The 15,081-nt window shown below is 37.3% G+C and overlaps 1 protein-coding gene across 1 annotated transcript in view; it reads right to left on the minus strand.

Moving 5' to 3' along the window:
- The window catches only part of IRAG1 (inositol 1,4,5-triphosphate receptor associated 1), a 114,919-nt gene that overhangs the window by 22,192 nt on the left and 77,646 nt on the right, over window positions 1-15,081 (minus strand). The window contains exons 22-26 of the mRNA XM_020789930.3: window positions 12,672-13,283; window positions 6,775-6,853; window positions 5,470-5,593; window positions 2,950-2,980; window positions 269-409 (exon numbers count right to left, since the gene is read on the minus strand). Of these exons, the coding sequence (XP_020645589.3) occupies window positions 269-409; window positions 2,950-2,980; window positions 5,470-5,593; window positions 6,775-6,853; window positions 12,672-13,283 (987 nt within the window). The remainder of the gene's footprint in view (window positions 1-268; window positions 410-2,949; window positions 2,981-5,469; window positions 5,594-6,774; window positions 6,854-12,671; window positions 13,284-15,081) is intronic.

The raw sequence follows: 15,081 nt of genomic DNA on the forward strand, positions 1-15,081 counted from the left end.
ATCTGAGCTCTGTAATAAAACCTGTGCTGGAAGACCATTACCATTTCTATTCTATTGAAAAAACATTAGTTAAGGTTAGACTTTTGAACCACTTGCAGTAAAGGTAGTATGTTAAAACCATTGCACAACCATTAAAACATTTTTTTTCATTATATAAAAGACACAGTCAATTATAAAAATTGACTTTTGGGGACATATTAAAACAGAGGTAGCTGTACTAAATTCTCACATGCATGGGCTACATTGAAGATTACCACGATCTTCTTACCGTAACAGCTGCTTTAAAGTTGTTTAATTCCTTCTCAGTGTTCTCTTCAGCAATATTTCTCTCTCTCTCAGCTTGGCTAATTCTTGATTCCAAAGTGTAACTATCATTTCTGAAAGCTAGTGACAGTTGTACAAACACATTCTGTCAAAGAAAAAGAAAAGACTCACTGAAGCTTGTTCAAGCAATCATAATGAAGTATAAAAGGAAAATGTTTGTACATAACAGTGAGAAATAGTAAGAACTTAGTGCTACACAGAGGAGCACCAGGTCTCAACTTGCCCTTGAGTCTTCTACAATATGGAAGACTACATCTGGGTATATGGAAACTGGCTTAAGACAACCAGCAACCAGGGAACAGGTGGTGACATTAATTTGACATATTATAGAGCACCGATCCTACCAACAATATTTAAATTGACTGTTATGAACTAAATATAAATAGTGGTATTGGCTTTGAGGCTCCACAACACCAGCTCCTGAAGCTTACAACCTCCCCATATGCATTGTATGCGGTTCCTCAAAGGATTCAAAGAATATGGCACAGAGCAGCATTAGGAGAAGAATGGTATTAACCTTTCTTATTGCCCCACAACTCATGTTCTTTTGGTGCATTTTTGTTAGTTATTTTTCTGCTTCTTGTTCTTAGAGTAGTCGTCTTATGATTTGCTGCTCAGTGATGTAATAAGTTTTTTTATTTTTACACAATATGATGTTTGTTTCTGTCTATAAAGAACTATAAGTAAACAGAAACATTTTATTCTTCCTCATTACCAGAGTCTCTGAATGAATGATTGAAACAGTAAGTGCCAATTGAGGTAAACTAATAAATAAAAGGTGGGCTACTGAAGGAGACTTGAATCCAATCTGCTCTGTAGGCTTCTGACTGAACCATTTTATCTGCTGCATAATTAGAGGAAGTTTATTTTTAATTAAAGCCACATTCAATTCCCACCCACTTTGCCTGAAGAAAATCAGACATTAGACATTAAGAGGAATACATATTTCATCTGGTGAACTTATTTTCCTTTCAACAACAGGAGTCCCTCAAATACTGTATGAGTATTTCAGCAGTCAAAATGGTATATAAAGCTCACGTTTATGTTTGATACATAATTATGAAACAAAACAGGCTAAATGGAAGCCACAGAAGTGATGAAGAGTACATGTTGTGACAAATAGGGGCCAAATACAGTTTGACTACTGTATTTATTAGACAAAAAGATGGCTTAGATTCAGATGAAGGAGTGAAAATAGGCAGGGAAAATGTCAAGGAAATATACTAGATTACTGTGAGAAAATGGCAATGACTTGAAACATCTACTGAGGAAAGTCAAAGAAAGTGCAAAAGCAGGAGTGCAGATAAACATTAAGAAAACAAAAACTATGACTACAAAAAAAATTACACGTTTGTCAGCAGTTAAGAAATGGAAATAGGTCAAGATTTTCTATATCCTGGTTCAGTCATAAATACAAATAAAGACTAAAGGCAAAAGATCAGAAGAACACTGGAACTTGGAAGTGCAACTATGAAAAAAAATTATAAAAGATGATTAAGAGGAATGGTTTAATTGCAGACCAAGACCAGGATCATGCATATTATATTATTCCTGATTGCTATGTATGGATGTGAAAGCTGAAAAGACAAGAAAACTGACAGGAAAACAATGATTCATTTGAAATGTGGTGTTTGCAAATACCATAGACTGCCAAAAACAAATGAACAAGTGCTAGATTGATTCAAGCCACTGCTTACTCAGCAATAAGAAAATTGAGGTTTTTGTAATTTGGGTGCGTTGTGGAAGCAACAAATTACTGGAAAAGACAATAATGCTGTGGAAAAGCTGAAGGCAAGAGGAAGGCAGAAGACAGAACATAACATGAATTCATTGAACAAAGAAAGCCATGGAATAAAGTCTGTAAATTCATACAGTTGCCATCAGTCAGAAGAGAAATGTACTGGATAGAATAACAGACAACAGATCAGGAGACTGGAATTTGAATCCCTAAATGGCCATGGAAACTCATGGATAGTGGAAGAGGTAAAATCTTAAATCTCACAATTACCTTGAAACCCTTTTAAGGATTATTATAGGTTTGCTACTTGGCACATACTATTATGTGTTATGTGTTGTTAATAACATAACTAACATATGTCTTTCAGCTCTTGAGAATACTTCTAAACATGTCCTAAATTTTTTGTCCAGTTTGAATCTTCAAAATTGCTTGAGCTAGTCATAGAAAAATGAAACTTGCTAAATTGTACCATGGCATTTTTGTATCTTACATGACACAAAATGTTACAATATATGTTATGAAAATATTTGCACTGTAGCTTTTCATGTCACCATTCAGATATTTTTTCTTTTAACTTATGTTTATCGGAAATCTTGGAAATTAGATAAACAAAATTTATTTGGATTCCAAAATCTCAGAACCGCAAGTCAATCTTTTTCCTTCTTTTCCTCTGTCAAGTTGTCCTGGGATGTAGAGATATATTATGTGGATGAATTCAACATTTCATTATGCATGAATGACATCATAGAAGCTTCTTCGAAAATATTTCCACTAAATCTTCCCCAGGGACCAAGAAATTTTTTCTAACTATATAATGGTCAGTGTTTTGTTGCACATATAATTAGATAGCAAAGAGCCTTTAAACTATTTTGGTTAAAAAGACATACCTCAACCTCTCTTTCAGTAAGTGGAGGAGAGCTGAAATAAAAGCAAAAACATAGCTATAAGGTTTGAGAGCAGACAAAAGGACATTTATTCAGCATATCTGGTATCTAATAAGCTAGACCATTTCCCTCAAATGTCAGAGGTCAGCTGAATTTGCATGTCCTACAAAGAAAGAGTATAAAAATATACCAGAGAGGTCTCCAACCTAAATCAAGCAAGTTCTGAATTCATATTTCTATAAATAATTCCAGAAAATCTATGTATACCATGAGATACTTGAAAATGGAATTACTGAATAACAACTTTGTTAAGGGAAAAAGAAAAAAAAAGACAAAAACAATGCATCACCTCAAAGAATAGCTGCTATATTTTAATGTGAGCTTTTGTGGACAAGTCCACTTCCTGATTTGAAGACATTTTGCCCGATAAATTTTTGCAGAGGTAATCAGTATCACCATTTTCTATTTTAAAGAAATATAAACGTATAGGAAATTAAGTATGCTGGTTTAAACTAGAATGCAGTGGGAGCACCAAAATATCATAAATTGAGCATAGCAAATAACAAACAGCACCAAGTAACAAATGCCACTTAATATTAATCAACATAAACAAAGTAGATGCAGAGATAGATATAAGGAGTCTACTGGGTTCTAGTAGACTCTAGTAGTTTAAAACACTTGTAGTAAACCATAAAGGCCAAAATATTATTCAATATTTTTGTACAGCAAGAGGAATTGTGAAAATTGCTGATTTATTGTTCCTAATTGACAATATGTCAGCACTATTGCATGCAGTTTTGACTCATTTATGGATGAGTACCTATTCTGATCTACATCTTTCTTGGTTTGGTCATGTGATTATCATCACGTCCGAAGAGTAAAGGTTTCTCTTTGCAAGCACGAACCCATATTTTTCACTATTCTCGCTGATATAGAAAGCCTATACTTGAGTAGAAATGTCTCCTTCTCAGATTCTGCTATGATTCTGTTATCAGTGCAGTGACAGAGAATGTAGCATCAGATGCTCTCCTTTAAGTGTGTTCAAACCTACAGATTCGGGAATGCCTGAATAGGCTATAGTGAACGTATATGTGGATGTGGCAAAAAATTGACTTGACTAGTAGAAGTAAAAGAATCTGAGTTGCAACAGGTTGATTTGTTTATAGTTTGTGTATTCACAAAGGCTTTCACAGTTGGGATCTAATGGTTGTTGTGGGTTTTTTGGGCTCCTTGGCCATGTTCTGAAGGTTGTTCTTCCTAATGTTTCACCAGTGTCTGTGGCTGGCATCTTCAGAGGACAGCACTCTGTGCACTCTGTGTTTATTGTTTCTCTAAAATAACATGGAAGAATTCCCATTGTGAGTTCACGTATTTTAGCTGAAGCTTTGTATAACAGAATAGGCACCTATCAGTGTATGTGCTGATTAGCCCGTTGGTTTTTTGTGTGATTTACATCTTGCCTATGTATATTTAAAGACATATAATATGCAATTATGCATTATAGGCAGCCTCTGCAGGAGGAGATTTCCCCCAAAATGTTGGTTTATACAAAAATATATGAGGGTTTTGTAATCTTGCGTCACTTTTGCTTTTTCTCTTCAGATTATGGTGGGAAACAATTTATTCTCTAGCATTTGTTTCTTGGCAAATGCAAGATGATTAGCCTCTCAAGAGCTAAGAAATATTTATATAATGCTAATTTATTGTTTCAGCACAGAGCTATATAAACATCACAAAAGCTCTTTCATTTCCTCAATTGGTAGGAAAGATATCACATTTCTTGAGAAGCTGACAATTCCAAGATACTGTGGTATTGTCATTTATAAGCACCACATCACAGTAAATAATGCAAAAGAAACACAGGAAGTATCATTTCCTTAATTTCACCACAGAGAGAGAGACACACACTCAGTAAATGTACAGTCAGGATGCAAGGTCAAGGTCATTTATGTTTTGAGCTAGTTGGCCAACTGTATTTTCTGTTTAAAGAATTATTTTGTTACTGCCGAAAGCCCAAACGTGGAGTTCTCTCAAATAATAATGACTCAAGTGATGTCATTTGTGATTATAACTTTGCTTGTCAATGCAGTATTGCTATAAAGACACCCACCTCTTTCCTTATATAAACTTATGGTAGTGTATATGGCCCTACTACATTTTATCTTCATAACATCCCTTCAATGGAGGTTAGTTTGAAAGAATGTAAATGGCTTAAAGTGAGTGTCAAGGAGGTCTTGTGGCAAGGAGATAAAATTCCAGTTTCCACAGTCCTACTCTGACACTAGTTGCACCACTAGACTCTTATTCTTCTGTCACAGTCACATGAACAGAAGTGGAGAAAAAAATATACACCAGTGATGATTCTGCTCAGCCAGGTCACAGGATAGGATTATGGGCAAGGCAGTTGAATACAAACGGAGGACATCAGCTTGGACCAGGGCCAGGTATGGATCTGTTGCCATCTCAGTTCAATGGAAACAATGTTCTGATGACTTTATGAGTGCCACCTATAACTGAGTTTACCTTCCTGGAAGAGATGTGTGCACACGCAGTTTTCGTAAAAGAGTATCAGGAATGTTGGGCATGACATCACATTTGTTCTTTGGCTCCTCCTCCTCCTCTGATAAGAAGGGGATTGGTGAAGACCCTAAGGAAGATATCATAATTTATTTATTTTTGCTATCACATTTCTTAAGGAGCAATGTTTCAGTAATACAGTGTGAGAAGCAAATATATGAAATATACCATGGAACACTAGCCACTCACTAATAGTCTTTATGTTTTCAGGAGATGGAGAAAATGTTCTGCCTTCTACAGAACCACTTTCAGGATAAGATTAATCTGAAAATGTTATTCATGAATGACTGAGTACTAAAATCCAGCTATTTAAAGTGACAGTCATATATAGAGATGGAGGTATTTGTATTCATATACGAATATCCCTGTGCAACTGGAGTTAACGAGGGTCTGGCCCCTGGGGCTGGACCGTCCACTCACACATCCACCACCACCAGCCGCTCTCTTCCTTCCAATCACTCCAGAGTGCCGCTCAGCTAGCCACTTGGCAGCCTTGCAGGGAGACTAGTCCTCCCTCCCTCTGCCAGGAGTGGCTAGACGAATAGAACGGCAGTTGGGAGCGATTGGAAGGATGAGCAGGGCCAGCAGGGCCAGCGGACATGTGACTCCAGTTGTGCGGCGATATTTGTATTCGTATATGAATACCCCATCTCTAGTGGTATAGCATTCTACTACTACATTAACAATAATAAAGTGAAATTAGTTTTCCTGTTGAAAAAGCGATAGCTTGCAATACTGTTTTCAGCCAGTCCTGATCTGCACACCAACTGACATTAGTTTTAATCATGTGAAGTATCTTAATCCAAATTACATTGCAATTCATGTAACCTGTGTGTTAAAGTGTTTTATGATAAGGGTGCTTATTAGATGAAATTCAAGAATGTTACTGAGCTAATTTGAAAAGTGTCTTACACGGGATGAATGCACATTATTTCATTGTTTCCCCAAGAACTAATCTTCTCCTCTTGCATTAGAGATGGGGAATATATGGTCTTAAGATATTGTTCAACTTCTGTTCACATACTCATCAAATAGGCCAAACAATTTCAATGATGGAAGTTAATAGGACAGCAAATTTTGGAAGGCCACGAATTCCCCAGCAATATAAGAAGAGGTTTCATATGATGGTGGCTTTTATTGACATATTCCAGCAAAGGTCTTAGTCTAGGAAAAGAGTTATGGTTAACAGAGTGGATCCCTCTTCCTCTTGGTCCCAAATACATTTTCCTATCAGTTTTTATCTTATTTCACCTCTTTCCTGTTCAGCAGCTTCACTGAGGTCAGGGAGCTTAAGTCCAACTAAATTTTGGTTCCGCATTAATATATGCTCCTAGTGAAGAAGGGGAAAAAGCCTGAATTATTTCTTAATAGTTTAAATAAAAACTTCAGTAACAAAATAAAGTAATGCAAGCACAGCGTTATAAATGCATAGGAAACAGAAGCTGCAAATGGTAATCAGTTAATGGATTCAGAAACAAATCAGCAGTTACAAAATATTTCTTATAAATTTATTCTATACTCTTGATGTAAAATACTTCCATTGTTGTTCAAAACATAATAAAAACAGAACAAAAGTTTCCAAAACAATTGCAACAGGAGAACAAGGTAAAAATAAGAGTGGTGAATATGGTTAAAGCTTTGGGCATAAAAGGTCTTTTTTAAATGTGAGAAGTACTTTATGGGAGGACCCAAGGGAGCAGAGTAACACAACCAAGAAGGACATTTCTATAGATGCCAACCATTTTGCCTCAGTGAGGGCAGTAGGATAAAGCCACCACAGATAACTTGAGTGTATAGGGAGCTTGGTAAAATTTGAAAGTGAGCACACTTGCTTTCAACTAGAGGTGTGCAGATTTATGAAACCTAAATCTGCATACTTCTATTTTGAACTGTGCCCAGAAATGAAGTAGAAAGCAATGCAACCATTCAGCACTGACAAAATAGCTTTCTAATCTCATTTAGCAGCTTTAGTTTAAACTCGGCATTAGTCCAACAGTTGTGAGGAAGGCATTCCACATACAACACATTAAAGCATAGTCTGGCCTGAGGTTACCACAGGGCAGATCAGCCAAACTGTCTCTTTTCAAGAGGTGCTGCAGCTGGCCTGCTGACTTTAGTTGATAGAAAGTGCTCCGTGTCACAGAGGTGACCTGAACCTCTCTGGCAAAGCTCATTTCAAGGAGTGGCTTAACGCTTGGAACATAGTGGCCAATATCCTCTTGCAGCGCTCTGCCAGCACAATGGAAATGATATCACTGGTGGTCACTAATTATAGAGTTCCTTTTGCTGTTTCAGAATATGTGTGACTTCATATTGCTGCACACAAGTTGGGCACATCCCCAAATTGAAGAAGGAACTTTTAAATTAGCAGTGATTTGCTGCTGGTGACATTATTCCTGTTGCACCAGTGGTGCTCCTCAAGAGGCTACTTGATTTAGGGAAGTGACATACCACCTACAACAGTCTGAAAGAGCAGGATAGGAAAACATACTATCACAATACCTGATAATAAAAGAGCATATTAACTGTCCAAACTGAATTGAGTACTACTTTGTGTATTGTTGATTCTAGTGTATCTCAGCTCTCACCCTCTGGGCAGCTTATAGAACAGTGGTCCCCAACCTTGGGCCTCCAGATGTTCTTTGACTACAAATCCCAGAAGCCTTCACTACTACCTCTGCTGGCCAGGGCTTCTGGGAGTTGCAGTCCAATAACATCTGGAGGCCCAACGTTGGAGACCCCTGTTATAGAATATGTAACAAAGTACAATATTAACATTTAACGTGTCCTTCAGATCACCAATGATACAAAAAGGATATTTTAGGACAGGTTTGTGGTTAATCATCATCATTGAACTGCAGAGCTCGATCATCAAGTCCAGCCTTGGTCAAGGAGGCACAGAAAGAGACCTAAACCACTAAACTATCCAGCAGCTCAAGGAACTGGGTTTTTTTTGTTTTTTGTTTTTTGTTTTAAAATCACAATGTCTGAGAAGATGGGGAACAATTTTTTCAACTTCAAATTTGAGAAGAATAGTTTCAGGGCGTTTTCTTTGCAGGCCTTGATTTTCCCCTTTTTGTGTTCAGTTTCTGTAGAACTCGGGTTTCCATTGATGTCTTTTTGCTTACATCAAAAGAAGACTCCAGAGGTTCAATTTTACTTTTTTTGAATTACAGTTCCTCAATCCCTTCCCCCCCCAGCATAGCCAAAGGCATCCTTTAGTAAAATGGAATTCTTCCTTGTAAACAGGTTGAATATATTACACATTACTTATAATGCTTCCTGCATTACTCAGATAAAAAGCTACAGGATATAGCAGTACAATTATTGGCAGATAATCAACACTGTGGGTTCATCCAGATGGTACATTTCATCCTCTCTCCTTTGTGCTGTTTGGTGTAAAGAGAGCATAGGGTTTCTACCCACACTTCTTCCTAAAATCCTACTTGTCTACTCTTTAAGAAATCAGCTACATTTTAAGAAGTGGTTCAACATTATTTCAAGAAGCTTAAAGAAATATTTTTAAATCCTCTTCTCTGCAGTGGAGATCCATTGCTAATTCTGAAACTAGCCTTCAGAAAACTTTTTAAAAATAATTGAGGAAATGCTTTAAAAACAATGCTGCGTTTCTGCTTTCTTGCTACTGTTATTGTTTTAGTATATCAACTCTAAACTGAAAGCTTCCCACCAGAAAAGCACTTGCCACCTGAACTTCATCCCAGTACAATGTAAAACAAGGGAAAATTACCTACAGGATGTGGCTTTTTAAAAGCCGAGAAAACAAGGGGTTTCGGTACTCTTTGTCACTGCTGGTATCAATTTAAGCTTTTTGTCATCTGGTATGGTGGAATACAATCAGGACCCAACACTGACAGCTCCCAATCAATGGATATAAATACTGTAGAGGAACAAATACCAACACTGGAGGCATCCAAGAAAAACTTAGATAATCACCTGGCAGATACACTTTGATTGTATTCCTGCATTGGGCAGGGAGTTGGACTTGATGGCCTTGTAGGCCCCTTCCAACTTCACTTTTCTATGATACAGTACTTTGCCTGAAGAGCCCTTAACTAGCACTTTTTGCTGCTGGCGTCAGGAAATTTGTATTCTATTTGGCCAAAGAATGAATTAACTTTCCAGATTCCATCAGTAGTTATATATTCTGAACACTTCTGCTTGGAATTAACTAGTGAACTGAAGGCCCAACTAAACAGAATAATAAACACATAATTAGAAAATATTAAAGGGTAAAAATAAAAAATAATACTGTAGGTGTTAGAGAGGAGTGCTGAATTTTATTTTAACTCTTTAATTCTGATGAACATTCCTAGGCTTACTAGGCAGATAGTAATTTATGTATTTATATATTCTGTGTGACACTGGGGCACATTTATGGCCAATATCTATAACCAATTTGCTGTTTCACTACCCAGTGCTTTAAGAGCTTCTGACCCTGGTTCCAAGGGCTTTTGTTTAAGTATGCGAAAAATGAGGGCATACCCACAAATGAGCTCATACAGGACCTGAAAAAGAAGAACAGGACTATTTTAAAGCTTCTATGAGGATGAAACTGATTGTTATTTGTGACTACAGTAATCAATTTCACATCTCTTAAAAATTCTATAGATTCAGAACACTGGTGAGCAGAGCACCACCTTCCAGACATTACTGGACTATATCTGGCACTATTGTTAAAATGGCATCAGTAGGTCAGTGGTCTGAAGAGAGCCAAGAGCAACCTCTACTCTGGAAGTTGCAATCTCTTAACATCTGGAGCCGTGTACTTTGTCATCACTCACACACAAAGAAAGAGATGCTACATTTAAGAACAGTTTCTCATCACTCTCAGATAAAATTCACCTTCTCATATTCTTATACTTGCTACCAATGCTTTATTCACAGGTAGGCAGGCAAGGACATTACTTCTTCGCTGCCAAAATGTAGGTTGCTCTTGACTCTCTTCAGTTTGATTCTGCCTGAATTTTTCTCTTACACACCGTTTGTGTTTCACTTCTTTAGAGGCCAGAGATGATCCTCTGAGACGGTATGCACTGTCTTGGGAGAGACAAGTTAAAACAGCAAGAAGGAAAATGCAAAATAAAGGGAAGTGCATGAACAGCAGAAATCCTTGAAACAACACTTCAGAGAAGGCCTGTTGATATATTCTCAGGAAGGAAAGGTTTTTCTAGAGCTGATGAAATGTCCTAGGAGACTGAAAAAGGATATTTTACTCCCAAATATTACTCTGAGAGATGACAGGACAGTTCATCAGCCCCTTCTTGTTTATATTTTGCATACTTTGTCTAAGACTACACTGTCTTTTATGGTCACTTTTACAATACACAATAGGGAAGCCACCTATGTTCTTTTTATAATAAAAGTTACTCAGTCCACAGGGATTTTTAAACAAACTATTATGAGTTTCTAGTTTTACATTACTGTGGGAAAAAAAACCTTATTTAATATCAAAATGTTGCAATGACTCTGTGGGATCAGACTGACGGTCTATCTAGTTCAACATTCTGTTCCCACAATGGCCAGCCAGAAGGAAGTCCACAGGCAGGAGATAGTGTACAGGCAGCACTCTTCCGCTGATGTTTGCCAGCAACTGATACAGAGAGGAATATTGCCTCTGATGTTAGAAGTAATGTATAACGGTCCATTAAAGCTGAACACATGTGACAGGATGATTGCACCAAAAATGTGTCAGTTCAGGTAGTTAATGCCAGGTAACAGCTTTCTGTAATTGTAGTGAATTAAGATATTCAAATAATTTACTAAAATAAAAAAATAAAAAACTGCACAGAGGAAGAAGGGTTTTGATACCTTGTTCTTACACAGAGACATTCAGTCACAGTGTCCTTTCATTTATAGATAGGTATGGTATACTATCTCCAAGTACAACTACCATCTGGAACTTTATACTGTACAGCTGAATAACATGTGGAACTTCTTTCAGCCTTTGGGCTGCATGCAATTTTAGAGAAGTTTTCAGGGTCACATTCCAATGGTGAGCAGGGTCAATGGAAAAGGGGTGGGACCAAAACTACGGAAATATTTTAACTTAACTTTGTACTACCAGAAAGTAAACCTTAGGAAAAGCAAGTTTCAACTTTTGGAATGGAAAAACCTGTACAAAACTGGGGAAATGATTCAGCATACGAAGAAGGGATCCACCAATTTAAAAGAAACACCAGAGAGTTAGACTTGGCCCCTGAAATTAAGTTTCTCCACACCTGTTTAATAGTGTATTTATCTGTTTTACATGGGTCTTTTATGGTCACAGTCTCTGCAGACATCTTCCTTAAAAGAGTGATGAAATGTCTTGTTTAAAGAGGTAAACACAGAAAAAAAAAGAAAGAAAAGAAAAGAAAGAAAAGAAAAGAAAAGAAAAAGAAAAAGAAAGAAAATAATGGCTGAAATCCAGTAGTGTAAAGTTTTGGCTAATGACCTCATGCTCTACAGCTGTTTTTCCAGAATTAAACCTTACCACTTCTCCAACCTGAAGGTTTGGCAGTTCCCTTGCGATCCAATTTGACCTGGGGAAACCCCTTGGGGCCATAGCACTGTTGAGAGGAATATTTAATTCCCCAAAATCATAGGTGCTGATCTTGGCTATGATGATTTTTGGAAATTAAAGACTTCCTCCCCCATCCTGCAGACCCCCAAGAGCTTGACTAGAAGGAAAGAGATAGCAAGGGAACCTTGGGCCTGGTTGAGGAGGGACTGAAAATTTTCAACTTTTCCCCAAAACAGTAAGCTGTCAACATTATCAGCCTTATGTGCTGTAATCTACTGGATTTCAGCTGAGGTTTCCCAAAAGGGCTGAAATGAAAAGTTGTGGCAGTCAGAATTTTCTAATGACCAAATCTGCCCTAAAGTTCTGCAGTTAGTTCTGATGACCTTTCTCTTAAAGATCCTAGCCTGAATTCTTTGCCTTTTACATACAACCCCCACTTATTTGCCATGTTCTAATTCAGTTTCCATTCAACCATCGAAACATGCCAACAACCTTCAGGCGAAAAGGTCATTTTCCCAGTCTTCAAACTGCATTTTCCATTTCCTTTATTACAACATAGTGCTGCTGTATCGCAAATATTGGAACAAACACAGTTGAAAATGACATCTATTTTATAGAATCTCACCTCTCTGAGCTTTGTTAACTTCTGCATTCGAATTGGCTGAACTTGTATCTGGAGATCTTTGAATGCTAAAGGTTTAGCGGATGGATTGCTGGACTTATTACTAATGGCAAAGTTTTTTTCATCTTCAGATAGTGGCTTAAAAGGTGCTTTTTCTATATTACCACGTTCTGCATGATCCCTTAAGACTCCTCGTGATAGTGGAGTGCAGACCTCAGATGTATTGATTTCTGTCTTATACGAAACATTGGAATCCTTTAATAGCAGTACTGAGCCCTTTAATTTAGGATCCACTGTAACCATCCCTAGTTGTTGTGAGGGCCCTTTGAAAGAAGAGTCACTTTCTTTTTGTTTTTTGAGGAATACTTTCCCAAGTTCACTTTCACAGCTGCTTGTGCTGCCATTTACAGACAATCTGCCGTTATCAGTACTTGAAGTGGGGGATTGGGATAGATTATCCATAAGTTTACAAGGATCACATTTTTCTTTTTCTTTTTGTTCAGACAGCTTTTCCTTTGGACTTTCAAAACTAGTTGTGCGAGGAACCAATCTTCCCTGAGAAATCTTTCTTTGATCATTATCCTTTTGATTAGTAATTAATCCTTTTGTGGCATTCTGAAATGAAAGAACATTTGGCATGATTAACGAAATTTATAATATGAAAAAATATAAACAAATGTAATTTAATATTTCACTAAAATCTAAGCACCTATCTTGTAAGGCCACCAACAGAAATGTGTTAATAAACGAAGTATAGTGGTGCCCCGCTAGATGATTACTCCACAAAATGACGAATCTGCATGACGATGACTTTTTGCAATTGCCATTGCACTTCGCAAAACAGTATTTCCTATAGGCGATTTTCGCTGGACAATGTTTCGGTCTGTGCTTCGCAAGACAGTTTTTTTTTCTGGGACCGATGCTTCACAAAATGACGATTTAAACAGCTGATCGGCGGCTTCACAAAATGGCTTCCCCATGGGTGATCTTCACAAAACGGGTGTTTTCGCGAGCAATGCTTCGCAAGACAGCGATTTAAACAGCTGATTGGCACTTCGCAAAATGGCTTCCCTATGGGCGATCTTCGCACAACGATGACTATTTCCCCATTGGAACGCATGAAACGGATTTCAATGCATTCCAATGGGGAAACGCTTTTCGCAAGACTATGTTTTTGCTAAACAGCGATTTCAATGGAACGGATTAACATCGTCTTGTGGGGCACCACTGTAATCTGTTCTGTAATCCCTACTCTCATGAAGCTCCCATTGCATTTCTGATAAAGTAGTTGGAAGCTGAAATTGCACAGATCAAGTGCTTACTTCAGGAAGCGTTTGCACTGAATCAGTGGAAGGTATAACTGAAATGTTACCCCTTTTATTTAGCTAGATATATTTATAGGTCCTTTAATAAAACTTCTTAGAGATCACTAAAGAACTACCCACATGTACCATGCTCACTGTTATCCTGCTCCAGAGATTCATGACTTCCTGAACCCAAATATATGTTACAAAGATTAACAATGCAATTCTATTCATATCACTGGTCTACAGCCAAAATGCTTCTGAAATAAATATAGTCAAATTTTACTAATTCTGGGTCACTGAGTATGAAAATGAAGTATTAAATTGTTGATTGGCTCAGTATATATAACACTTGACTTGGGAATGGCAGTGGATAAGTGGGTTATAAAGGGAAGGGGTCTCAATTTAAACCAGAAATGACAAAAATATATCTTTGACTGGATCTATGAATTCAACAGACTTGCTTTTTAGGCAAAACAATGAATGATGAAGCTGGTATTGCATCATACATAATATGAATTGCATAATGTTATTCCTAGACGTCATGGATGATGAAGTCATAATGAAGCTTACATCACTCTGCTGAACAAATTGCCCCAGAAATCATTCAGTGTTATGCTCTCTTATTTTTAAGTGTTTGATTTTACAAAAGGATATATTTTCTGTTTAGCCAAAGTGAGGATAGACGTCTCACTTTATTGGCCGCCCTCAACATTGTTCACAATCCAGATGAGTTGAGACTATTCATTGATTCTTCAAAAAAGAGTCTTAAAGCTGTTTTGCTGCATAATGGGAATGTTTTGCCATAAATTCTTGACAGCGATTTTTGCGGAACGCATTAACCTCGTCTTGCGAGGCACCACTGTACTTGGAAACAGCCAATCAGTTGTTTTAATTGTCATATTTGGATTTAGCACATCAAAATACTTAATAAGTAGCACATTTTATCTTGGAAGCAGATGACATCTAAAAAATTGTAGACCAGTGTATTTATTCAAGTCAGCCATTGTGGGCTTACTTCCAGATGATCACGGACAGGACTGTGCTGTAAGACTCAAGAAGTCACGTTATATGTGTGTGTGTGTGTGTGTGTACTGTATATATATACT

Source organism: Pogona vitticeps, chromosome 1 (assembly GCF_051106095.1).
Source record: "Pogona vitticeps strain Pit_001003342236 chromosome 1, PviZW2.1, whole genome shotgun sequence".
Lineage (NCBI taxonomy): Eukaryota > Metazoa > Chordata > Lepidosauria > Squamata > Agamidae > Pogona > Pogona vitticeps.